Genomic DNA, 17,291 nt, shown 5'->3' with positions numbered 1-17,291 from the left:
AGTTTCCTATCTGTAAAGTGAGGATAAGATGTGACCCTTCCTTCCTCTTTGACTGAGAGCCCCATGTGGGGCCAAGACTATCCACTCTGATGATCTCATAATAATAATGTTGGTATTTGTTAAGCGCTTACTATGTGCAGAGCACTGTTCTAAGCGCTGGGGTAGACACAGGGGAATCAGGTTGCCCCAGGTGAGGCTCACAGTCTTAATCCCCATTTTACAGATGAGGTCACTGAGGCACAGAGAAGTTAAGTGACTTGCCCACAGTCACACAGCTGCCAAGTGGCAGAGCCGGGATTCAAACCCATGACCTCTGACTCCAAAGCCCGTGCTCTTTCCCCTGAACCACGCTGCTTCTCAGCACTTTAACACGGTGCTTAGTACATAGTGAGCACTTGATAAATACCTTTAAAAAAGTAAGAATCTTGGGACACACAAGAATTAACCCAGATGTGGCAGAGCATGGCTTAGTGGAAAGAGCACAGGCTTGGGAGTCAGAGGTCATGGGTTCTAATCCCGACTCTGCTACTTGTCTGCTGTGTGACCTTGGGCAAGCCACTTAACTTCTCTGTGCCTCAGTTACCACATCTGGAAAATGAGGATTAAGACTGTGAGCCCCAAGTGGGACAACCTGATTACCCCAGTGTTTAGAATAGTGCTTGGCACAAAGTAAGCACTTAACAAATGCCATAATAATAATGGGGCATGAGTGTTCAATAGAATGATGTGCACCTCACCATTATGGAGTGTGTCTTTGTGAAGGTGTGTGTGCTCATGTGTTCCATCTTCAAAGCTCTCTCTTCAGCTGGTGTTTTGCTCGCATGCAGTGAGTGCTTCTTGTGTTGCCAATTGGATTCTGGTTAGCCCAAGATTGCAGCAGAAGTCTAAAGCATCCTCACAGAGAGGAGTGACTCTCCTCAGCTTCTGAGCAGCTGCCGGAAAACCTCTCCTGATTTTGCCCGGCATTCGGCTTGCAAGAAGCTAACGAGATCGTAAATATTAATAGGAGTCAAATAGGGTCCCGAGCAAATATTTCTTCCGGGTTATGGCTCCAGATAAATTTGTTGCTGCTCCCATTTCAAATCCTGGTTGGCGTAAACCAAATCATGACCTAGTGTTTAATTACTGCTCCCAGCTGTTTCCAATGAACAGCACTGACCTCATTTGCTCTTCAGGTCTGGGCCCTACCCACTTATCAGGAGAAAAGTACAGAGCTGCCTGAGTCAGGGTGACTTTGAATTAAGACACGGACATTTATTTTAAAGAGGCTTTCATGGCCCAGTGGAAAGAGCAGGGACTGGGAATGGGAAGACTGGTGACGATTCTCCTTTGGACACTAGCTTCCTAGGCAACCTTGGGCAAGATATTTTACAAAAGAGGAAACAACTAAGGATATTAATCTTAGATCGTGAGCCTCTATGGGCCAGGGACAGTGTCTGATCTGATTATCTTCTATCTGCCCCAGCACTGAGGAGTCAATCAATGAACCGATCGACTGTATTCATTGAGCACTTAGAGTGAGCAGAGCACTGTTCTAAGCACTTGGCAGAGTACAGTGTGACAGACTTGGTAGACATGTTCTCTTCCCACAGGAGCTTTGAACACAGTGCTTAATGCCTTGGAGGTACTGAAATAACTCTGCAATGTTTATAAATTGAAGGTATTTTATTTTACATTGGAGACGTATGCTGGTAGACTTTCACTCAGTCAAATGTAATGCCTGCATTAATTTGTGGAAACCGTCTACTTGGAAAGAAATGAAACAGATGATTACAACAATTGATGACAGTGCAGTGGAGAAATTCAGTTGAGGTCGATGAAATAGGCACGTGTGAGTGAAACAGTTCTTTTCATCATACAAACCCTGCACGTAAAACACTTCTCCATGATAAAGTTCATCCGTTCAGACGTTAGCGAGGAAAGGAAAATAACTATTAATAATTGAACATCAGGAAATGTAAGATGAGCTTTAAAAGACAATTAGGAGTGAAAAGTAATCAATGCAACCTTTAAAGGCCAGATCCCCAGAATGTAAGTATATATTTGTGTCCATGCTGCCTTTCTGTTTCAATAATTCTATTATGGTTGATGTAACTGCTGTTCCACATGGCTTAAAGGTTCAAAGCTTTAGAGAGGAATTGCTGTTTCCACACCTGTGGGAAGCCATGGAATCATTTCTCCAGGAAGTTGTGCAGGTTGAAAAGATAGTCTGGTTCACGAGGGATTTGGATATATTCACGGAAAAGCAGGCCATGTCATGAGTATCTAAAGGGAAAATTAGGTATGTAGAAGAAAGGGTGGTGGATTGGGGGGTCCATGCAAAACCCTGGCAAGGGGTAGCAGAGAGGTTCACCAACACAGAGAACTACCAATTATTCCATTGATATTGCCAGAGGCAGACTATCAAGCTGAAGCAATCTGGTTCAGTAGTGGCATTTCTTTTCTCCAGTTCTTTATTATCAATCAGACATATTTATTAACAGCTTACTTATCAGCGTTGAGGAGAGTATAATACAACAATATAACATTCCCTGCCCACAGTGAGCTATACCAACCACTCTGCAAGAAATTGGCAACTATTTACTAAATTTATAAATGCATTTTTATCCATTAAATTTCCTTTAGCAGGATTATTAATGTATTTCATTTCTAGTTATTGAACGGATACTTTCTTTGCAATGTGCAGCTTTTGAAAGCGCGATAGGTGAATGAATACATAACTACATATATGGCCCACTCACAGGAAAGAGTTTGACATGTCTGCTTTAAGTAGTAGTTAATGTAAAATGCTTCATCACTCCAAGATAGCTCAGTACAGTGCTCTGCACATAGCGCTCAAGAAGAACGATTGAGTGAATGAATACTAGCCTCTGGAATTTTCTCCAATGTAGGATTCTCTAGTTGCTTAGTCCACCAGTAGTATTTACCGAGCATCTACTGAGTGCAGAGTACCATATTAATTACTGGACAAGCTCTCTGGTTGCTTAAACAGCTCATCTACGCTTTTCATTCTAATCATTTAAGACTCAACTGTTGGCTCAGCATTTATTAGCCCTAGATCTGGAATCTACTAGCCACATCAGAGCAGTGTTGCCTGGAAGGGCTTAATAGATGTAATTCCTGATATTTGACAGTAAAGTATCAGACTAGTGGGGGTCTGAAATGAGAACTTCAAGAAGTATCAGGTTTATTCCTTGTTGATTTAAAACTGCAAAATATGAGTTCATGGGTTAGTCAGTTAGTGCTGTGTGTGTGTGTGTATGTGCACGTTAGTTCATAAGATGCACTGCAAGTCTTTTTCTCAAGTCAGGAAAAACCAATTGTGTCTAGCCGCTCAGTGAGGGCTTCAAGAAATGCATCTCTCCTGGAATTGGTTGCTATTTTTAGATAAGGGTTTAGGCCAGTGAGGAAAAGGGAACTGGTTTAGAGCTATTAAAGCTTACTGACCTGCCCTCTTTGATATAGGCTCATGTGCCCCCTGGGGGAAAAAAGTAAGTGACTGTAGAAGTTATAAACTGTCAGGCTTAGAGTTTTAAGACTGAAGGCTCCCAATTAGACTGTAAGCTCCTTGAGGGCAGGGAAGATATCTTTCAACTCTTCTGCAGTCTCCCAAACGCTTAGTACATAATAAACACACAAATACCTTTGATTGAGTGGGTGCTGCTGGAAACCTTACTTCTTATGAACTTCCCAAGAGCTTAGTATACTGCATTGTATTTATTACGCGCTCAGTAAATACCATTGCTATTACTGCCTTGCTAGAAAAAGTGCAGCCAACCCTGGCATTAGGGATCTAGAGAAACAGGTGCTAGAAGGAAGGCCCATGTCTGAATTTGCTAAGTGTGTACTCACCCCAGTGCTTAGTACAGTTTAAACTCCTTGTCCCAAAAGTGCCTAATTCTTCTCTCCCACTTTCCCAAGTGCTTACTCTGGTGAGTTGCACTCAGGCAGTATGACCTAGTGGAAAGAGAACAGGCCTGGGAGTGACTTGGGCCCTAATCCTTGCTCCACCGCTTGCCTGCTGGGTGACCTTGGGCAAGTCACTTAGCTTCTCTGTGCATCAAGTTCCTCATTTTTAAAATGGGGATTCAGTGCCTGTTCTTCCCCTTACATAGTCTGAAAGCCCCATGTGGGACATGGGCTGTGTCCAACATTATTAGTTTGTATTTACCTTTATGCTTAGTAAAATGCTTGGTGTTTAACAAATACCACAATTATTGTTAGTAGTGGGTACTCAATAAATAGCATTAGTATTGCTCCCCACAAAGCAAGCACTCAATAAATGCTGTTGCTACCACCGTGAAGCCGAAATGTAATCTTTGTTCATGTTTTACCACATCGACATGTCTGATAAATCCGGGTTCAGTTTTCAGATTATTCACCGATTGTGCGCAGGTACTACTTGAATCTAAATTTTTCCATTCTATAAAAGCACGATAATACTCCATACCCCTTTTCAGCAGGATGTTATGTGGATGAATGCCTTGATGTGAAAAATGATTTAACCTAAAACAATTGGGTCGCTAAAAAGGAAAAAAAAAATATTTTTGTATCTTATAAACTTCTTAGTCAAATCTTAGGCAACCCTTTCCCTTTTTCCATCTCACATTGTCCATGTTCACTCTTCTAATCCTATAAACCTGGTTTCAGGCTCTTAATCTCTTGTTTTACCTTGAATTGGAATCCAGTCGCGGCAATATTTTCCCTAAGTGTGACAGCAACTTCAAACCCGGGTATTTGCAAGTCAAGTACAGAAGAGTTGCAAAGGAGTACAAGGTGACAAAGCCTCACAAGACTATTAAATCTTCCCTCTCAACACGTAGATGGCAGAACCTAAGCAGATAACCCTTCAATTTCACATCCTCTTCTAATCCCATATGAAACCATATGTATTATTAGCAGGGACTTTTTAGTCAGCTTTTCAGAGACGGATATAAAAAAAAAAGCCCTTTTTAAGTTAGGAAGCAGTGCTTTATCATTCTCATTCTTGGTAATTACAAGGGTGCTTTGACCACCATAGTCATCAATCAACCGGATTTGTGGCACGCAGGACAATATTTGCTCGCTTTTAAGGATATTTTCATGTTGCAACCCTTTTAATTTTTCCCCCATCCCTTGGAGGGTGTAAGCCTCTCCTTTCTTACCGGAAGGAGAATGGCAAGGACTCATTTCAACCCTCAAAGCATAAGTGCCCGTCACCCCGAATCTTTTATAAATGGCTACTGTGGGTATCTTGTTGACTTCCAGTGAAGCAGTAAATCCACCTCTAGATTATTCTTCCAGAGGCAGCGTGTCAAGAGTGCTTTAAATTTCCATAGACAGAATAAGCCTTCGCTGTGCTTCCCTTCTCATCAAGATGCAGAATTGAGACTTCTGCCATGGAAGCCGTTTGTTTCTTCTTCTCTGGACAGGATGGTCTTTCCTTTTCTTTTCTTTTTTAATGGTCTTTGTTAAGCACTTACTATGTTGCAGGTGCTGGGTTAGATACAAGCTAATCGGGTTCCGTGTTCCACAGCTTTAATCCCCATTTTACAGGTGAGGTAACTGAGGCTCAGCAAAGTGACTTGCCCAAGGTCACACAGGCAACAAATGGTGGAGGTGTGGTTAGAATCTGTGACTCCCAGGCCGGTACACTTTTCACTAGGCCATGCTGTTACCTGCTCAGATCTCTGTGGACTCAGTCTGCCTTTGGATCCTCGAGACAACGAGGAACCTGGAAAGCCCCAACCGTCTTCTCGGCAGCATCTGCTCTGTTCAGGGTTGGGATTTCAGGATCTTTTTAAATGTTCACCTCTAGTTTCTCCCATTTGCCGATGTCCCGGTGAAGATTCCTAAGCGGAGCGCAGAGCAAGTAGTTCTGGCAGTGAACATGTCTGATTATTGACAGACACCTGCCTCCCCTCATGAGTAGTTTCACCGATTGGATCAATCGATAAGTAGCCAGACTTGGAGCCAGCTAGTTGTCATGTGACTCTTCCAGGTTCTTTACATTAAGATTTAATCCACTCAGTATGGCTGAATGGACCAATCATTTTACATTTCAATTCACTGGTCTGAGTATTGTTTACTAGAATCAGGGCCTGAAAAAAAGAGAAAAAATAGTTGATTCGCAAAGCTGTTTTCCAGATTTTATTCTGAGATCCTGAAATGCTCTGGTGGCTGGCCTTTTTTAGGTACAATTTAATAACAACTAACTGTGGTGTCCTTTAGGTGATTACGATGGGCCAAACTCCGTACTAAGCGCTTGGATAGATATAAGATGATCAGGTCATACACAGTCCCTATTAAGCATGGGACTCACAGTCTAGTAGGGAAGGAGAACAGGGATTTATTTCCCATTTTATAGATGAGACTGAGACACAGAGAAGTTGAGGGACTTGCCTGAGGTCACATAATAGGCAAGTGGTAGGGCCTGGATTAGAACCCAGATGATCTGACTCCTAGACTATAGTCTCTCCACTGGCCGTTCTACTTCTCTGTAGTTAGAGCAAGGGGGACCTCAGGATGATGTGATTTGCTTCACAAGATGTGATGTGAAGCCTAATAAATGTGGAATAGAATACAGGATACTTGAACCCAAGTTTGTCAAGAATGACTGACAATCCTCCGTATGGGATAAGGATGAAAGTTTCTGCTAGATTGTAAATTACTGAGGGCAAGGATTATATCTACTAGTTTTATTGTAATCAATCAACCAATCGTATTTATTGAGCATTTGTGTGCAGAGCACTGTATTAAGCACTAGGGAGAGCACAACATAGAGTTGGTAGACAAGTTCCCTGCCCACAACAACATTACAGTCTAGAGGGACTCTCCAAGCCCATGTGCTCTGCATATGGTAAACACTCAATAAATATTCTTGATTGAATGACTCGGCTTGATTTGCTAGTAACCACCCCAGCACTTAGTACGGTGCCTGACACACAGTAAAGCGCTTAACAAATACCATAATTATTATTATTTGTATTCATTACTTTATTTTGGATCAAGAATAAGGAGAAAGGATAATACTGGAGGAGGAGGTTTCCTTTGGAGACAGTTTTTCAAAAGCTTATAGCAGTTCCTGAATCTTCAGAAGGTTTTGTGGCATCAGAGTATTTTTTTCATAACCAGCAAGAAAACCCGGAACATGCTGTAAGAGTCAGCATTTTTCTTCTCAGAAACCATCCGGTCCTCCTTGTAGTGTCAGGGAATGGCTAAACTCATTAACTTTGTACCGTGCCTCTGAGAAGTGCAAAAATCTTGAGCTAGGAAATCGTACTACCATTTGAAAAGAAGCTCAAACCTTGAGGTAGTGAGGAGAAAACTGACTTAAATTAATACCACTCTACAAATGTGATACATTTAGTAATTAGCAGGCTGGTAACCAGAACCCATTAGACATCATGGGTCTTAAAGCTGATTTTAGATGAGACATGCTATGTTATTATTAGCTAGAAAAAAACAAAGCCAGCTGACATATTAGCCATATAAATATTGACTGGCGAAGGCATATAAGATGGGTAAAATTGGATTACTTTGTTTGATGTGTCCTCATCCATCTTCCAGAAGGGAAATCAACATTGCAGTATTCCTTTCTGTTTTTACCTTTTTCTTTGGTAAAGCATTTTTCCAATACCTCTCTGGTCTACCAGTCACTGGCCCAAGGTCTTTGAATAACCTGTCCTTGAGACACATTATTCATTTGAGGTCTGGTTTCAAGTGTGGAGGTTACCTCATTGGTTGTTATTATGGTCCTTATAAGCATTTATTATGTGCTAAGCCGTAGAGGCAAGATGATGAGATTGGACACTGTCCCTGTCCCATATGGGGCTCACTGTCTAAGTAGGAGGGAGTAAGATTGAATTTCCATTTTACAGATGAGGGAACTGAGGCACAGAGAAGTTAAATGACTTGCCCATGTTCACACACCAGTCAAGTGGTAGAGTCAGGATTCAAACCCAAATCCTCTGACTCCCAGGCCCATATGCTTTCCTCTAGTCCATGCTGTTCCTCATCGGGGAGGAGCAGCTTTGCGGAGCATCACCCTAGTCCTATTAATCCAACAGTTACCCATAGCACTTCCTGACATTAACACTTACACGCCCCCTTAGCCGTTGTGCAGGGGCTTTTGACATCGGCAATTCATCCCGCTGTCCCTCTTTTGAAGAGAGACATTGTGGAAAGTCGTTTGTATGATCCAAACAACCAATACAGATTCCCTCCAACCCGGAATATCTTTTGCAATAAAGCCATCCTCCAGTATAGACTGAAATCGGAAAACATTCTGTGTGCAACCATCTGATGTGTTCAGGGAAGGTCGTATGTAGCTTTCATTAAAAATTGATAGGAGCCTGTGAATCTGCTTTGCTTTGCTGCTGTTTGTTTCTATTCTTGGCCTTAGTACTTGCTCTGTCATAAATAGTCATCCCACATTCTTACTCCTCATAAATGAATTGTATCATCTAAAATGAGGAGGGAACGCTAGACGATGGTACTTCTCTGTACGTATTAGTTGTTCATGTTCATACTTAATCGTTCACTTTTCTATCCCGGTTTTTTTTGCCGATTTTATTCGTGAGTTCACAGAATCCTGAGTATGGTGAATGGTGCATTAACTCTTAGTTTTGAGCATAGCAAATCTGCATGAAGTAGGGATGCAGTCCAAAAAGGAGGGAGAACAGGTATTGACTCCCCATTTTATAGATGAGGAAACGAAGGCATATAGAAGCCAAGTGACTTGCCCAAGTTAACACAGCAGGCAAGTGGCGGAGTTGGATTAGAACCTGAGATCTCTGATTCCCTGGCCTGTCCTCTATTCATCTGGCCATGCTGTTTCTCATTGCTCCCTCAGTTTCTTTGTCTGGGAAATGAGGGGAGAATATTCCCTGAGGTGGGGTGACTAAAATAAAAATAATAATGATGGCATTTGTTAAGCTCTTACTATGTGCCAGGCAGTGTTCTAAGCGCTGGGGGGGGGGGTACAAGGTTATCAGGTTGTCCCACGTGGGACTCACAGTCTTAATCCCCATTTTACAGATGAGGTAACTGAGGCACAGGGAAGTTAAGTGACTTGCCCAAAGTCACACAGCTGACAAGCGGCAAAGCAGGGATTAGAACCTATGACCTCTGACTCCCAAGCCCATGCTCTTTCCACTGAGCCACGCTGCTTCCCTAAAAGTGGGTGGGATCCATGAAAACTTTGAGGGACAAATGGAATTTTATAAATCTAAAGAATTTTAGAATGTTTTGCAAGCATGACAGTAATTTCCTCATTTGGAAAATACATGAGGCTCTAAGATGAAAGATATCATTGAGGGGCTAGTAGCTATTCCATTCCCATTTTGCCAGGTAGCTTGCCATTTCAAACTCAGAATGTGCAACTCATAATTCACGGTAATCGGAGGGGATAAATAAGCATGTGGCAATTTAAAGAGACTGGCTTGCGATTAAATGCTGGCATTTCTATAAATTAGCCTTTTAATAGGTAAATTACAGAGGGCCATTATTAATGCCCTGTGCTTTGGGCATGGTTTGTTTTTGCAATTTCAGGGACCGAGGAATAACATGGCATGAAACATGGCCCAGTTCTACTACAAAAGAAACGTGAACGCACCCTATCGAGACCGCATCCCTCTTCGCATAGTCCGAGCCGAGTCCGAGCTCTCGCCCTCGGAAAAGGCCTACCTGAACGCCGTGGAGAAAGGTGATTACGCCAGCGTGAAGAAATCCCTGGAGGAAGCCGAGATCTATTTCAAAATCAATATCAATTGCATCGACCCCTTGGGACGCACGGCTCTCCTCATAGCCATTGAAAACGAGAACCTCGAACTCATCGAACTGCTCTTAAGCTTCAACGTATATGTTGGAGATGCCCTGTTACATGCTATCAGGAAGGAAGTAGTAGGAGCTGTTGAACTGCTCTTAAATCACAAGAAGCCCAGCGGAGAGAAACAGGTACAGTGCTTGGCAGAGCGGGAGGGAGTCTGGCCTTTGTCACTGAGTCTCCAGGGGAGCGTATCCAGGGTTAAATAATAATAATAATGATAATGGTATTTGTAAAGCACTTACCACTGTTCTAAGCACTGGGGTAGATACAAGATAATTGGGTTGGACACAGTCCCTGTCCCACACGGGGCTCACATTCTTAATCCCCATTTTACAGATGAGGGAACTGAGGTGCAGAGAGGTTAAGTGACTTGCCCAAAGTCACACAGCAGACAGGTGGCAGAGCCGGGATTAGAACCCATGACTTTATGGGCCCAAAGAGAAGCGGCATGGCATAGTGGATAGAGCACGGGCCTGGGAGTCCGAAGGTTCTAATCCGCGCTCTGCCACCTGTCTGCTGTTTTCTCGGGCAAGTCACTTCACTTCTCTGGGCCTCAGTTACCTCATCTGTAAAATGGGGATTGAGAATGGGAGCCCCATTTGGGACAGGGACTGTGACCAACCTGATTGGCTTGTATCCACCCAAGCGCTTAATACAGTGCCTGGCACATACTAAGCACTTAACAAGTACCATCATCATCATCATCATTATTATTATTAATATTAATAAAGTTTTCATTACAGTGGTCTGCCTTGCCTGGGGTTCGAGGCACTTCTTTCCTCCCCATGGCTGAAGTGCTCTGATTTTTTTTTTTTTTGGATTGCCTCATTCTTGAAGAAGCTTATCTCCTGTTTCTTGCCAGAAGGTATTGGTCTCTAGGTTTCCATGATGCTTCTGATTGCCTCATCTCTTCAATCAGGCCAATTTCATTCCCATTTGCCAGGGTAATTGGGTGTCTGGAGAGGATCTCTGCTCTTAGAAAGATTTCCTTGGAATCTGTTCAGCCATCAGGCCAAAGTTCCCCTTCTTCCAAGTAGGTGCTGGCTCCTTAGAGGCAGTTTGTCTAGACCATATTATTAATCAGCGGCACTAAAGGTTTGAGATGTGTCAGGAATCTGAAAAACTCCAGACCAGGCGGGTTTCTGGAAAATTTCTTCCAGGTCGGCGGGTGAGCCAGCATTCCTCTTCTGTTTGAATATTTCTGTATTCCTCTTGAGGGAAAGTTGGGGTTAAAAGAAGGACCCTTTTTAATGAACCTGTAAGTGCCCCTGGGCTTGATTCATGCATTTCATAGTTCCTGGTGGTTTAGAACAGTGGCTTCACCTCCCTCTGGGGCCTGATAAGGTGCACTTTCTATTTGCTTCCACACAAGTAGGATGCAAATTCAAACCTTATTGTGCCTTAGCACAACTTCTCTGTGGAGTTGGTTGCTCCCCTAAACATGGGCCCAACACAGTGTGTTGCTTTTATCCAGCGTGCCCCTTGGTGCTGCTATCTTTTAGAGCACCACTCCCTCTTTCAGTTCTGGGCCACAGTTTCCCAGTATGAGTGCAGCTGCTTTTACCCAAGAACACAATCTTCCCTCTTCAGTCCGTATCCTGGGGAAGCCAGGAATTTCAACCATTTCTTATAACCCTGTTCTTTCTCTTAACTCAAACTACTGTGCATGTTCAAGACTACCCCCTGCCACCCTGAAAGACTCTGTCATTCCTCTTCTCGTTGTCAGATTTCGTGAGAGCTTTTGGTGTCACAGATAAACACCAAAAGCAGAAACAGCCAAGTAGGAAAATGGATGGAGGGAGTCTTGACTGTAACTAGACAAATAACGAAGTTCAGAAGTCTCTCGTAGGGTCTCATTCTTAGAAAACCTGCCTGTGTGAAGTTTTATAGTTGGGCAGTATAGCATGTCTTTCCCCTCGAATTCCTTCACTGAGGATAAGTGAGCAGTGAGCATTCAAACCCTTAGCACAGGAGTGATTAGAGAAGCAGTGTGGGTGCTCAGGACCCTGGGTTTGTCACATAACCTCTGTGTCTCAGTTCTCGTATCTTTGAAATAGGGCTAAGCTATCCATCCATTGTATATATTGAGCGTTGGCTGTGTGCAGAGCACTGTACTGAGCACTTTGAAGGATACAGTACAATAGAGTTGGTAGACAAGATCCCTGGCCTCAAGGAGTTTACAGTCTGGGGGGAGAAAGATATTAAAATTAATTACAGATATGTGGGACAGAGACTTTCTGCACTGTACTTGAACGCTTGGGAAAGTATGCTATATAACAAAATAAGAGTTGGAAGATACGTTCCCCGCCCACAGCGAGCTTACTGACTAGAAGGGGGCTAAGTTAACGTTAAACCAATTCCAGAGTTACTGCAGCTTCTGCTGTTAATCTTTTGACACATAACATAGGAGGCTCTGATTCACATTTTTTTTATGGTAATTGTTAAAGCACTTACTATATGTCAGACACTGTTCTAAGCGCTGCGGTGCGTACAAGTTAATTAGTCGGACACAGCCCCTGTCCCATGAGCAGACGATGATACTGGCTCTGTTGGAATTTCTCTTCCGTGCCTATTGAGAATTTCTGTATTTTATATTTATTTTATATTCTACATCTATCCCACTGATAGGGCTTTCTTGTTTTATTCATATCCTCTTTGTGCAGTCCCTGTGTTCCTGAATTAATCTAAACCTGTTGGAGTTTAACTGTGCTAGATTTAGCCCCAAAGTAAAATCCTCTGAGGGTTCTTAAAATGAGAGTTTACCGTATCCCTTAATTACAAGTGAACCTAAGACCTCTCACATGTTCTCTTTAAATGGATTCAATATTTGTGTGCAGATGCCATTCTTCTCAGCTACCCAGAGTCAAATAAGATTTCCATTTTGGGGGGTAATTAAGTCATTCATAAGTAGATTATGATGTACTTGAAAACTGACGAGCTCATAACGAACCAGCTAATTGAGTCTCTAGAGTGCCTTTACCCAGTGACGGATTCGTATTTTTGCATAGATGCTGTGTTTGGTAGGGCCTGCCACTCTAAGATAGCTCAAGGAGAGCACGTTTTGCATTCGTGACTGTAACCGTTTTTGGATCTGGGTGTGTAGACACGGTGCTTTATTTTTCCTCACTGGGGAGTTTGAAAATTGCAGTGGTAGTGGTTGGGTTGCCTGACTTTTCATGACATCTCATGAGTATCCAGCCAATGGTATTTATTGAGCGCTTACTGTGTGTAGAGCACTGTATAAGCACTTGGAAGAGTTCAGTACAGTAGAATTGGGAAACATGATCCCTGCCCACATGGAGAGAGACATTAAAATTACAGATAGGGGAAGCGGTGGATTATAAGGATGTGTACATAAATTCTAGGGAGTTGGAGGTGGGGTTAGTAACAGACTGCTTAAGGGGTAGACATGCAAGTCCATTGGCGACACAGAGAGGAGGGCATATAGGGTGGGAAAATGTGTGGTTAGTCAGGGAAGACCTCCTGGAGGAGGTACAGTTACAGATGTAGCTATTGTCAAGAGAAATGGGGTTTAGTTTTGTCTGATCAGAGGTTGCCTATGGGTCTATACTATGTGCTTACAGCTATTGTGATACTGAAATAGCAAAAGAATTATTTGTTCGAACAGTTGTCAGGAAACCTATTTTTAATGCCATGGGTTTGGGATATTATCTTGGAAGACACATGTTATGCCTTTAGTTTCCCCAGTGATAGAGTATTATGATTATTTTCCAATCCAGTTGGGGATTGGGTTTGATTTCTTTGGAAGAAAGATGATATCCGTAGTGACTAGCTCATAGAAGTTTTTTTTACCAAATCTCCCATACGTCCTTAGTTTGCTTTTCATTCATTCAATAGTATTTATTGAGCGCTTACTATGTGCAGAGCACTGTACTAAGCGCTTGGGATGAACAAGTCGGCAACAGATAGAGACAGTCCCTGCCGTTTGACGGGCTTACAGTCTAATTGGGGGAGACGGACAGACAAGAACAATGGCACTAAACAGCGTCAAGGGGAAGAACATCTCGTAAAAACAATGGCAACTAAATAGAATCAAGGCGATGTACAATTCATTAACAAAATAAATAGGGTAACGAAAATATATACAGTTGAGCGGACGGGTACAGTGCTGTGGGGATGGGAAGGGAGAGGTGGAGGAGCAGAGGGAAAAGGGGAAAATGAGGCTTTAGCTGCGGAGAGGTAAAGGGGGGATGGCAGAGGGAGTAGAGGGGGAAGAGGAGCTCAGTCTGGGAAGGCCTCTTGGAGGAGGTGATTTTTAAGTAAGGTTTTGAAGAGGGAAAGAGAATCAGTTTGGCGGAGGTGAGGAGGGAGGGCGTTCCAGGACCACGGGAGGACGTGACCCAGGGGTCGACGGCGGGATAGGCGAGACCGAGGGACGGCGAGGAGGTGGGCGGCAGAGGAGCGGAGCGTGCGGGGTGGGCGGTAGAAAGAGAGAAGGGAGGAGAGGTAGGAAGGGGCAAGGTGATGGAGAGCCTTGAAGCCTAGAGTGAGGAGTTTTTGTTTGGAGCGGAGGTCGATAGGCAACCACTGGAGTTGTTTAAGAAGGGGAGTGACATGCCCAGATCGTTTCTGCAGGAAGATGAGCCGGGCAGCGGAGTGAAGAATAGACCGGAGCGGGGCGAGAGAGGAGGAAGGGAGGTCAGAGAGAAGGCCGACACAGTAGTCTAGCCGGGATATAACGAGAGCCCGTAATAGTAAGGTAGCCGTTTGGGTGGAGAGGAAAGGGCGGATCTTGGCGATATTGTAGAGGTGAAACCGGCAGGTCTTGGTAACGGATAGGATGTGTGGGGTGAACGAGAGGGACGAGTCAAGGATGACACCGAGATTGCGGGCCTGCGGGACGGGAAGGATGGTCGTGCCATCCACGGTGATGGAGAAGTCTGGGAGTGGACCGGGCTTGGGAGGGAAGATGAGGAGCTCAGTCTTGCTCATGTTGAGTTTTAGGTGGCGGGCCTGCTTTTCTTAAAGACAGTGTCAAACTCATTTTGACTTCAGTAATTCTATGCGCTAACTTCTATTGTTGGTGATATAGACTACAGTGGTCCCCTGTATTTCAAAAGGATTTTTAATTTTCATTCATTCATTCATTCAATTGTATTTCTTGAGCTCTGTGTGCAAAGCACTGTACTGTTGGCTGGGAGAGTACAATACAACAACAAACAGCCATATTTTGGCAAGTGAGAGCTCGTGGGAAATATTCTTTTATTTTATTATTGGAAGGAAAATATTCTCCCTCCCCCTTAGACTGTTGAGCCCATGTGGGACAGGGACTGTGCTTAACTTGTATCATCCCTAGCGCTTAGAACAGTGCTTGGCACATAGTAAGCATTTAACAAGTACCAAAATAATTATTATTGTTGTCACTGGCTCCTCGAAATAATCCTTTTCTGAAGGCCCTGCCTCACTCTGCAGCGTCTCTGATAATCAGGAAGCATTCCTCCCTCTTTACCTTCCAACTACTCCTAACACCCTCGCTCCACTGTGCTCCTCCCGCCCCTCACCCCACCTACCACGGTGCTCTTTTTCCTCAAGGGTACTTATTGAGCGCCTGAGTGCAGAGCACCGTACACTCAGTTCTTCAGAATGCGTCTTTTCGCCATGTGCTGTAGGTAGAATGCTCTTTGGGAATTAGGGCAGGTTGTCTCAGAAGAAATGCCCGTACAACTACTTGCTCAAAGCATGTGTTGCCCTTCAAGTGGAGGGTCAGCAAGAACGTAACCCCTGCCCTCGAGGCGAAATGGGGGAGCTAAGGGGTCGGTTGGGAGAGCAGAAGTCATGGGCCTTTGCCCTCAAGGAATGGGAGACAGAAGACAGATTCCCCAAGGGAGAGAGCAGGAGAAGCGGCTGGATCTCTGACCCAGCACATGGGAAAGCCAGAATGGCACTCCGTTCAGCGACATCTTCCAAAGACCCCATAGACAGTGAATGGAAATTTACTCCTCTACTTCCTAGTGGTAGCAGGCGGCAGCCAGAGAGTCCGACTTATACATCCTCATCAATTACTTGCACACTTAGCTAGCCTTGGATTGGGCCCAGCCAAGAGCGTGCATATGAACAGTAAATACTGCAAATATTCCAGCTCCTTGCCGCTGCACAGCAGGATAAATCTGAAGTCTTTATTAAGCAACTGTCCTGCTTCTCGGGGTCCCCAAACAAACCAGCGGCGGCGGGAAGACTCACAAATCGATAGACGTGCTTATTAATTTGGCTAAGGTTGGGATTTTGTCCTTAAGAGTGAAAAATTGTGGAGAGAAGAATTCTTACCTCACAGTCAGGTGAAGTCTTGGTTGAGGAAAAGGGTTTCGTGATGGTTTGGAAGTCAGATAAGAAGGTGCCCTGTCTCCAGTGAGAAAACTTGCACGAGAGGATTTTAGTGAGTTGTATAATGCATTTAAACTAAAGGGAGCTCTTTGCTTTTAATTCTTGACTTTTATTCTTTCTGTAGCCATAAGGAAATCATATAGCACAGGGTTTATTTCCTTCAGAAAACCCAGTCACCGAGTTCTAGACCTCTGATAATGGAAGAAGTTGAGAAGTACATAGAAAGAGCTTGAAAAACGATACCAGTTAACCACCAAAGGAGGAGTGCAGGAGATAAAAGCAACAGAAAAGTAATTGCAACTGTAAATTTAGCAAGTGTAATATAGAATCTGTATGTTTTGAGCACTTGACATCCACTCCACCCTCAGGCCCATGGCTGTAAGTAGCTGTAATTTATTTATTTATATTAATGTTCTCCCCATCCAGGCTGTGTGTAGGGACCTAGGAAACGTGTCTACCAAATCTCTTGTACGGAAACGTGTCTACCAAATCTCTTGTACTCTCCCAAGTGCTTAGTACAGTGTTCTGCACATACTAAGCACTGAATAAATAACTTTGATCTGATTTTGATTCTTGGAGACAGCTAGGTCTGGAGACCTGGGTTCTAATCCTAGCTCTGACACTTCCTGTTGGGTCAAATTGGACAAGTAAGTCACTTAACATCTCTTGGATTCAGTTTCCCCAGCTGTAAAATGGGGACAAAAATAACTGCTTCTTCCTAACCCTCAAGGACGTTGTGAGGATAAAATGAGGCAATGGATGAGAAAGTGCTTTGGAAAATAAAAGCCCTTTCCCTTCTTCCTGATACCACAACCAAACTAGAGCTCAGATAGGAAAGGCTACTATTAAAATAATTTTAAAAATTCAACAGAAATTATTTGCTCAGAGAAAGTGTATTCTACTAGGTAAACAATTTCTTGTTGAAGTGAAAAATGCACTCACCTAAAATGAAGGCCATATCAGGAGAAATGAAAAGGTATTCCATTCAAGTTACACTTACTCTCATGTTCCAGCTGAGGGAAACTTTTCCCTTGTCTCTTCAGATATATCAATGCCATTAACGTTAGATTGACGATGCTTTGGCCAGAAAATCAGTGATTCTGAAATAATTAGCTAGAACCATAGCATTTTTATGCAAGAG

At 43.5% G+C, this 17,291-nt stretch overlaps 1 protein-coding gene across 5 annotated transcripts in view; it reads left to right on the top strand.

The window, feature by feature from the left end:
* TRPC4 (transient receptor potential cation channel subfamily C member 4) overlaps positions 1 to 17,291 on the top strand; it is a 115,043-nt gene that overhangs the window by 38,421 nt on the left and 59,331 nt on the right. For 4 of the 5 annotated variants that reach the window (XM_007668543.4, XM_007668545.4, XM_029047969.2 and 1 more), the window contains one exon: positions 9,532 to 9,936. In XM_007668543.4, coding sequence (XP_007666733.2) covers positions 9,559 to 9,936 — 378 coding nt within the window. In that variant the 5' untranslated portion in view covers positions 9,532 to 9,558. Of the gene's footprint in view, positions 1 to 1,708; positions 2,032 to 9,531; positions 9,937 to 17,291 lie in introns of those variants that run through there. The other variant, XM_029047971.2, reaches the window with a different exon arrangement.

The sequence above is a fragment of the Ornithorhynchus anatinus genome, chromosome 20 (genome assembly GCF_004115215.2).
Source record: "Ornithorhynchus anatinus isolate Pmale09 chromosome 20, mOrnAna1.pri.v4, whole genome shotgun sequence".
NCBI lineage: Eukaryota > Metazoa > Chordata > Mammalia > Monotremata > Ornithorhynchidae > Ornithorhynchus > Ornithorhynchus anatinus.
This window is presented reverse-complemented; position numbering and strand designations above follow the sequence as displayed.